Raw genomic sequence first — 10,312 nt, forward strand, 5'->3', positions numbered from 1 at the left:
ATTTAAACTAATCTTTAACTTGCCTTCAAATAAGTAAAATTGTTATATGTAAGTGAAAGCTGGGGGAGGGGGGTAATATAGCTTATATAGAATTAATGCCTAAAAAGAATTTCACTGTTGTGGTAATTATTAGAAAAACCTAAGGTTTGACAACAATGCTGGGGAGGGACCAACTTATTGTTATGATCTTGATAACAATTTATTTCAGGGAAAGCTTTAGTCAAGTGATGGCTTGGAAAAAGATGACCTCCAGAGGGGATTAGGGGGATACCCTGTTAAGATTTGGGTAAACGTTACAAGAAAGGAAGTACCCCAGACTGTTACATTTGATGCTTGCCAGGTAATAGCCTGTGGAAGTTTAAGTACTCAACGACAACTGAGTAATGAAAATAAATATCTCTGTCCTGAACCGGGTATAAATAAGGGATTCCCCTGTAACAGATGGAATAATGTATGGTGGACAACTGCCCATCGAGGTTGGACATATATACCTGGAATATTTGATGCTCCATGGGCACATACATTGAAAGATCGAATAAGCATGTTTAAAGGGACTGCACAACCAAACTGTCAATCCTTACAATGTAACCCAGTGACAATAACAATTAACAAGGCTGATAATCTTATTAATACTACCTTTGGCCTTGGGATAGACATGCGTGGGAAAGATCCAACAGCGAGATTCCGGATAGCTGTATGGGATATACTCCCGGATGACACCCAGAAGGTTCAGGATGAGGAAAAACTTAGTGAGGGGGTGAAAAATCTTCCTAAAAACCCCAAAATTGTGACAGTTAAAGAGATAAAAGATCTTAGACAAACATTTGAAATTGAAACAGGATATGGAGATGTTAATGCCTGGGTAGAATGGATTAAGTATACTGTCCAGAGTCTCAACCATAGCAATTGCTATGCTTGTGCATCTGGACGGCCTATAGCTCAGGTGGTGCCCTTTTCTCTGGGATGGACCAAGGATCCCCAGGGGATGCAATGCATAATTGCCCTGTACCAGGAGAAAACCGCATGGGGAAATGAAACCTGCAAATCTCTCTCTCTTGTTCCCTCCAATGTCTGATACAGATGTCCAGATCCCTCCTGCATTCTCCACAGCCATAGGTAACCATACAGCCTGCCTCTCACGGCAGGGTGTGAAGGCTACCAGGCCAATAGGGAACTTTTCCCTATGCAGTGAGGCTTTGAGTGTTACGAAAGATTTGTCAGGAAACTATTCCAGATTAGAAATCCCCAGAGCGGATCTCTGGTGGTACTGCGGGGGAAGGCCTTATGGTCCACTCTCCCATCCAATTGGGCAGGCACTTGTGCACTTGTTCAATTAGTTATACCATTCACCCTGGCATTTGAAAAAGGAATTTCCAAAAATCCTGGAAGAAATAAAAGAAGCTTAGGAATATCATTTGATGATTCAATCTATGTAGATTCAATTGGAGTGCCTAGGGGTGTCCCTGATGAATTTAAGGCAAGAAATCAAATTGTTGCGGGATTTGAGTCACTGTTTTGGTGGGTAACGATTAACAAAAATGTAGATTGGATTAACTATATCTATTATAACCAACAGCGATTTATAAACTATACAAAAAGTGCCATCAAGGGAATTGCAGAACAATTAGATGCCACAAGTAGAATGGCCTGGGAAAATAGGATTGCTCTAGATATGATGTTAGCAGAAAAAGGAGGTGTATGTGTAATGTTGGGTACTCGCTGTTGCACCTTTATCCCCAATAACACAGCTCCAGATGGCACAATAACAAAGGCATTGCAAGGACTTACCACCCTTGCTGACGAATTGGCAGAGAATTCAGGAATAGATACCTCTATCACTGGATGGTTGGACTCCTGGTTTGGTAAATGGAAAGGGGCAATTATATCAATATTTACTTCTTTGATTACAGTAGCAAGAGCCTTAGTAGCCATCGGGTGCTGTGTTATCCCCTGTGTGAGAGGACTGGTACAGCGATTAATTGAGACAGCACTATTAAAACAAACACCCAATGAACCACCACCGTACTTGGATAAAATAATGGTATTAGGGGAGATGGGGAATGAAGAAAATGAAGCAGAGGAGGAGATGTATACGATAATGCCTTAAAGAACAACAACAACAAATTTTTTTTGCAGAAATCAACAATGTATAAAGAAGAAAAGGGGGGAATTGTGAGAATTGAATGTTGTTTCTGCATCAGAACAAAATAAGAATTTTGTTAACTTCATGGTCTTTACCGTTTGGGGTTTTTGTTTTATAGTTCATTTCAGGGGCCTTACTACTTTATTAGAGTTCTATAAGTTAAAGTAATATGTATGTATATATGTATAGCCAACATTGAGAATATATGTCACACATTGCAACAGTATTCTGCCAATTTAAAAGGACAATTCACTACATGATACGGGGAATGCCTGGAGAAGATCGGACATCTCCCCTCCCCTCCGTACTCTTTGTTTAACAGGAATTCCAAGCAAACCACCTTATCAATAGGACAAGAAGAGCACTGAACACCAGATAACGATCCAATTAAATCCTCTGATAAGATTGTGAACCCGGAGTACCCAGCAAGTGGGGAAACGGGGGAGAAGGGGGAGGTAAGGGAGAGAAAAAGGGTATAAAAGTTGTCATGCTGTGTCCATAGGTGCGCTCCTGCTTGCGGGACGCCCGCCATTGCAATCGCGAATAAAATCTGCTTTTATCAGAGATACCGTCCTGGCAAAATTATTCGGATATTTCCAACAATCTAATCTAAATTTAGTCATTTGAAAGTTAGAAATTTGGCTTATCTATTTGGTTATCTATGTAGGTAGTTTCAAAAGTAATGCCTCCTATTTATTTCCATGGAAACTATCACAGATACAAAGAGTATGATAACACTGTTTGATAGGGAAAATTCTCAGCTACAGGATACTGTTTTGTACATACTCATCACCATTAGCCAGATTCTTTCACCAGTGATAAACAAAGGCCTGCATGCTGTGCTCATAAAAATCTCCATGGCCATCTGGAATATGGCTTGTCTTTCACATCACTGTTGCGACTGCTGAAACACCACACATCACCTCACTGTGTTCACATCCAGTGTTTGGTCTCCATAAACGTTCAGTAAGTATTGATGAATATCAATGGGTGCAATTTTTCCCTAATGGAGGAATTCACTTCCACAGAATCAACATCCACCCCTGATGTTGTGGGCCAATATAATAACACAGCAGACATTACTCTTTGAGAAGCCCTCATAGATTTCCTCTATAGCCAGTGAGAAGAGAATCAACTCAGAAGTCCCTGATTATGGATATTTAGGATACGTAGGCCCAGACATGTGAATGAGCATACTTTTTTTTCTCTTTCTCTCTTCCCACTAGCTACATAAGATTAGTTGTTATCTGAATTTTGATAATTGGTTCCAACTACACCTAACAATTGATTCAGTAGACCTAATTCACCAAAAAGTTTATGTGTGGATCTATGAGTTTCATCTCTATTTCACTAAGTACTTTTTCAAAGCAAAAATCACTACATAAAGGTTTACATCCTGTGTGTCAGCTCTTCCATATTAGTGGTGTTTGTTTTGGTGGAAGGTTTGCACTGGTTTTGACAAAATAAAATAAAAGTAATAGTCAGCTGGATACTCAGTACTTTTTTTATTGGAAAAGTGACGTACAGTGGTGTAACACTTTTTTGTTCAGAACTTCAGACTCAATAGGTTTGTTAACTCTAGTATGCTTACCATTCCAAGGACTTCACTGCTATTTACTGTGATCATCAAATTAAAATTATTTCTTTGGATATCTAAGTTGAGAAAATATAATTAATAACTTTATTTTGTTACACCTTTCTCTATTTGGGGGTACTGTTGAGAATCTGTCTCAACAGTCCAAACAGACAAACTTGTCACAGTAAGCCCATGAGTCATCAAAACTTTTGCACATCAGGTAAAACAAGTCAGTCTTCCACTGGAATTCAAAAGAGCTCATAAAAGATTTTAAAGGTATTTCCTGATTGCTGTGAACTGAACATTTCAATTTGAGGTTTACTACATATAAAATGAATTGCTAAACATTTGGCAGTTATTAAATAGATACCTGTGTGCTATTGAAGTGGTAATTAGAGCTGAATTCAGATGGAGATGAGTCCAGGTCTAGAAAATATATACTTAGAATGACCTTGCAAGACTTTTGGGTTAGCAAGTGCCTAGTGGACTTAAGTTATTTAATAGATTTAAATAGTCCAAACTGAATCTTGTATGCTCGCCAGTAAGAAGCGTGAAATATTTCTCCACTCTGTTTCCACAGTGCCTGTCTGAGCAGGATTAATTTAAACTGCATCCAAGCTGTTTGCAGATATCACATGCCACCTTTAAGGCTTCCTAGAACGGCTTTCCAACCATCTCCTTTTTCTTACAGTGGTCATTGTAAGAGATCATTCTTTTGCACCTTTGTCTCAAAGCTTGCTGAGGAGCACTGATGGACAAGTCCAGGCAAGTCCTGGTCAAAGTTGGTGAAATCTTTTGTCTGAAGATTTGCAGGTCAGGGGCAAGGAGGGAGAGATAAGCAGCAGCTTAATGGCTGGGAAGCAGTCTTTTGTGTGGGCTATCTCAAGGGAGATAGCCATCTCAGGAGGTATGCACATGGCTCTTACCCAAGCGCCCAGGAATGCCATGTTGACAGAAGAAGGATAAAAAAGGGGACAACAACCAAGAGGGTAGGTGTCTGACATCAGATGCCTCATGACATTATGCTTGCCTGCTGATGGACTCTCCTTGACCTGCTACCTGAGACCTGCCTCTTCCTCCTGGACTTGCTCTGTCGCTGTACCTGCTTTCTGCCTAAGGCCAGCCACTCTGCTGCTGCTCTCCCCCTGTGCTTTTGCCTTGGACCATCGGAACGGTGTGCAACGGGACCACTGCTGGATTTTGGTGGTGACTATCCCCTCTTTACATAATTCTTGCTTCTTTCCTAGCTTTTCTATTGCCCACCTTCCCTTCCCCAAAACCCTAATTCATCATAGTCACCAGCCTCCCCTTCCCCATCCTTCTGATTGATTAAGATTTGTAATAAACTGGTTGGACCAAAATTTGAACCGTTATTTCTTAATCTCATGTCAGGTATACATATATCAAAGAATGTCCTCGTCCTCTCCCTCCTATAAACTGGAGTTAGACAGACAATTGGTACATGACAGCACTGAAAAGGAAAATGGGATATGCAGAGAAGGAAGGCAAAACACAAAACTGGGACACCCTTACTGTATCTGAAACCACTCAGCTGTGTCTTAATGTCACCTTCCCAAAGAATGCAAACTTCTGGGGTACTCCAGTGCTGGACTCCACAGCAAGTAAGCAGCCACTACCCACCCCATACAGGCAGGTAGTGAAAATCACCAAAATTAGGCAACGTTTTGATGATGAAACAGGTTCAAATAGTTTTACCAACAGTCACGAAAATATCATGCTTGAAAAACATAGTACAGCTCTTCATAAACAGGTATTTTTCCAGCCTTAATTCTACCTACTTCTATAGTTCTCTTTTTTTCTGAGTAAGGAAGTGTCCCTGTGGAAAAAGTGACACTAGCTGGTAAATTAAATATCTCACTAGATGCACATTTGCAGAAAACCCAAGAAATTATGGTAACAAAAAAATTTCCAACTGAAGTAAATGGTTTTAAATATATATATATAATTATATATTAAACATGTACAATACTTTCATCTAAGATTCTATAAACAATTCCCATTTTGATGTTCTCATGCTATCAAGAACACTGTTTTAACCAGTTTAAATAAGGTCCTAGGAACTATGTTTCTCTATTAAAAATAAATAAATAAATCAGAATTATAATTGTAACATTGGTCTACCATCAGGATTTTAGACTTGAACACTTAACAAGTGTTCATAACGTAACTAAGTTCCCCCTGATGATTATCAGATGGCCTGCAGATTGCAACAGAGGATCCTCAGCTCCTCAAAATAGCAGATGTAAAAGCTTTAAAATAAAGAATTTTATGAAGTCTGAATATGCAGCTCAGTATTTTGAGTCATTCTACTTTCTTGGAAAGAAAAGAAAAAAATATTATTTATTCTGTATTTTTCCAATTTCTTTCATTTGTTTTCATTTTTTTTTTCTCTCATTAAGCCATTTTCTAAAGTGCCCTCTTTTCTGCATTCTCTTCCCCTCAGCTTGAAACTGCACTTTTAAGTGAACTGAATTAGCAATTCATTTACATAAGTAGAAAAAACTTCATTCTCTCAGATTGAATCTTTTTTCTCTTAAATATACACATACTAAAACCAAACAACAAGAGTGCTTCAGTCAAATTAATATGATTCTTCCGATTTTAAAGGAAAACTTCAGAGTTTCATCATGTTCCAATTTGACTGAAGGAGTTTTGTGTTAGTTTACATCAATTTTTGTCTTCCTTAATAAGGTCACAATAAAACGATATTTCTCAAGTATTCACATTTTGATTCTAACAAAACATTTTTTCTTCAGGGAAAACATATATGGCAATCATTTTTTGCTTTAGTTACATCCACACACCAATCTTTGAAGATGAGAAAAAGAAGAAGATAGGACAGGACAGGGTAGGGTGGGGTTGGGTAGGGTGGGATGGGATGGAATATGATCTCCCTCATCAAAAAACTCATCCAGAACCAGTGAGTAGTTATCAGAAATCATTTCTGTAGTCAACTGAAGCCACAAACTGAGGATATCCTCTTGACTCATGCAGCACCTCCACTTTCCATGACTTTTTGAATTACAAATTTGTCATGAACCAGAGTGGATGGTACCAAATCATGTATTCATTATTACAAAAGATGCTCTTTTACTGAGGGATGAACAACTACAGAAAAATAGGACTATTTTTTATTTGGTACCATTAAAATTATTCTCAAGATTCATCTGATGGTATGGAATTGATCTTGAAGGCCCAGTCCTTATCAGTTAGGGGATGAAGGGTAAACATGGGCTGGCTGTAAAGGAAGCCAAGACAGAAGAATGTAGCAAGCAGGATGTGCAGTAGATAAGGGTTAACCATTGTATAGGAACGTGAGTAAAGAGAGGACAAGATAAGGGTTAACAGTTGTATAGGAAGGCAGGTAAGCAGGATGTGAGGCCAGATAAGAACATCTTGAAGCTGTATTGTAAACTTGAAGAAAACATCACACAAGGAACAGGTCGGGATCGGATTACTTCTGTTGAAGACCATGAGCCTTCATCCCATGACCACCAGAGGAAGACCCCCACTGCCCACGGCGCAAGTGCAAGACGGAGGGACCATATGCTGATGGGTTCTCAGAAATGTAATGACTATGTATACGAATTCCAGAAAAAAACGCTGATTATGTATTGGTTCGATCTATATCTGTACCAAGCTTTTGTCCTATAGTATGCAAGTTCAGAGGAGCTATCCCCCTTGCTTGGCGCCAAATGCTGAATAAAAACATACCTGCTTTATAACCTAACTCTGGGTTATAGAGTTTGATTCCGTAAATCACTTAGCAAAAAAGGTAAACCTTATTCAAGGTTCAGTTGGTTTTAATTTGTATTACTTTACAAGTCAGTGTCAGCCTTTCATGGGAATAGAGCAAATTACTTTTAACTGTCACTACAAGATGTCAGTAGTGATTCTATGGACTATACACACAGGACTGTGGGGGAAGATGTAACTGTGAGCAAGTCACCAAAGAGCTTATCACACTCCTTGATAGTCTCTATCACTGTGAAACCTTGGGAGTCTGGAATGTAAGACAGGGAGCAAACAGTATCTGTTTGCGGCTAAGGATAAACAGGAGGTTCTTTTTGTATGCATTGTTAATCTTGTCACACTTAAGAAACCTTTCATCCTTTATCACTGTTGTTTGGGAGAAGCTAGGCCCAATTAACTGATTAGAGGGACAGGAATTTCTTGCTTGTAAGTGAATGGTATATAAAGATGTATGTTGAACACAGTAAAGGAGAACTATTCTGATGCTACAAGAAACTGTGAGAGTTCTCTAATTTGACTGAGTGCCTACACAGGACTGGCCATTTTCTTTTCCAATTCTAACTAACATATGTTCCCATAACATAAAATTTCTTTTATTTATGGAATGATGGTGTATTCTCTATAGTTAACAGTGATGTAATAGCTTCATCACTGCATTTAGAAATATCATAACAACGCTTGTATAGTATAACACGGTAACTTATTCAATCCCAACTTTCCTGCACATATGGCTGGCTTAGTCCTTTGAGACATAAGAAAACTGCAGCCCAGAAGTTCTCTGAAGTAAATTAATTTAATTTTGCATAACATTAGATATGTGCAGTCTTAAATAGAAATAACAAGGAAGATGTTATGTTTATTTGGGTTTTAAATTCTGTAAGGCAACATTGTAATCGCAAAGATCTCCTATTCTCCTATTCTCTCCTCTGACCACATAGGTAAGGACATTGCAGGCTTGTTTCTCCACCAACCAGCAGCAACAACAAGGAACTTTGTTAGTGTAAGCCTCTCCCAGTGCAACAGGGAGAATTAAAGCAAACACTGTGCTTTCTTTTTGAGTGCTGTGAAAAATGAACACGCTGTTGCAAGTTCTCTATGGTATGATATCTTTTCAAAACATGTTGCAATCTAGTACTGAAGCAAGATTCTCAATCAAGTCTTGAAAAGGACATAAGGCTGGTCTTTTTTTTCTTACACCTACTTGAGCTCGTTTCTTGTTTTTGGTTTGGTTTGGTTTTGAGTAGCTTCTTTTGTTATTAGTGGTGGTGGTTGGTTGGTTGATTTGTTTGTAATGCTTTTCTTGTTATTGCTTTATTTGTATTTTGTTTGGTTGTTTTTTTGTTTTTGTTTTTTTTTGTTTTGGTTTGTTTTGTTTTGTTTTTTTTTTATAATTTGTAAAGTGACTGCACACTTTTTTCACCTCCCAAGATCATATTAGTATTTATTTGTATCAGCAAACTATCAGTGCTCTGTACTACAGAGTGAGCAAGCTAATGCTTCAGTAAATTGTTGCTGCCTCCTGTTACATCTGTTCTGCTCTGTTCTCTAATTGCCTGTCACAACCACTGAGCCATGGTGCCAGCCATGCTGCCACTTCCTCTTTGGTCAGCTTGTCATCTCCTATTAATCTGAGCCCTGTTGCTTTTTCCACAGCCAGTGTTTTTGCACTCTGGATAATGAAAATCTATTACCTTGCTGTTATATGAAAGTGCCAAAATTATAATTCAAAAGAGAAAAAATTTAATGACTTCTTGTGTGAAGGTTGACAGTCTCCTACCATTGCAGTGAATTATTTTCCTTGACACTGCTTCACTTCCAAGAATTTTTATATCCCCCCAATCTGTTCACTATTATTATTGTTATTATCATATTTTATGGAATGGAGATCCTAGTATCACAATTTATGAATGTGATAAACAAAATTTGTAGTGATACCTAGAATATTGCAATTTAAAGGCAAGTCAATAGTGGACTATTGATTTTGATGCTGAAATTTGGTGTCTAATTTTAATTGATCTGAAACTGATTTAGATTAGTTAGAGTTCATAATAATCCAAAAGCAAATTTATTTTTCACATTCTGATTCAGTAGTTCAGAGCACAGAAATGAAGGAGCATGCTGCCACATATGTACTGTCTGCATAATGTACATTTGTGTATATGTATATAGATTTTCACATCAAACACAGTAAGAACCAACATGGGTTTATCTTCAAGATAAGCCATAGCTTCCAGATGACCGTGGGCTCAGGACACCCTTTTGCAATCCAAGTTTTGGAGAATCAGGCCAATAAAGCTGCTTTAAAGAGAATTTCCTGAATTCTTTGCCTTAGTGTGCTGAAGAATATATAATCTGCACCAGGCAAAATTCAAAATTACATAGAATCATAGAATATCCTGAGTTGGAAGGGATCTACAAAGGATCATGAAGTCCAACTCCTGGTTCTACACAGGACTACCCAAAATTCAAACACTATGTCTGAAGGCATTGTCCAAATGCTTCTTGAATTTTGGCAGGATTGGTGCCACAATTACTTTCCTGGGCCTTTTTCCTAGTGCCCAAGGCAGATGTAGACAGATGCTTTGGACTCTGCAGAATCTTGAAAGCAGCAGAGAACTTCCTTAGTTTTTATAAATTGTTTCTTTTGGGGTACATATTGTTCTGAAAGTAAGTACTTTGCATGCTGTCTGCCATCAAAATTACCACAGAACTCTGCGTTTTTCATGCACATATGGAAACAAAAGCTCAGTGATATTTCTATTGTTTCACATTCTGTATGAACACAGAACAAAAATACTGCCCCGTTCAGTAATATTTAT

The 10,312-nt window shown here is 38.3% G+C and overlaps 1 protein-coding gene across 1 annotated transcript; it reads left to right on the plus strand.

The window, feature by feature from the left end:
- Positions 1-205: 205 nt before the first annotated feature.
- Positions 206-2,707, plus strand: LOC146545644 (endogenous retrovirus group FC1 Env polyprotein-like). Its single transcript, XM_085215533.1, is given in 3 exon segments — positions 206-1,044; positions 1,046-1,271; positions 1,274-2,707. Coding segments are annotated over 3 exon segments (1,563 nt in total). The 5' UTR covers positions 206-541; the 3' UTR covers positions 2,108-2,707.
- Positions 2,708-10,312: the final 7,605 nt, after the last annotated feature.

Source organism: Meleagris gallopavo, chromosome 1, assembly GCF_905368555.1.
Source record: "Meleagris gallopavo chromosome 1, MGAL_WU_HG_1.1, whole genome shotgun sequence".
In the NCBI taxonomy this organism is placed as follows: Eukaryota; Metazoa; Chordata; class Aves; order Galliformes; family Phasianidae; genus Meleagris; species Meleagris gallopavo.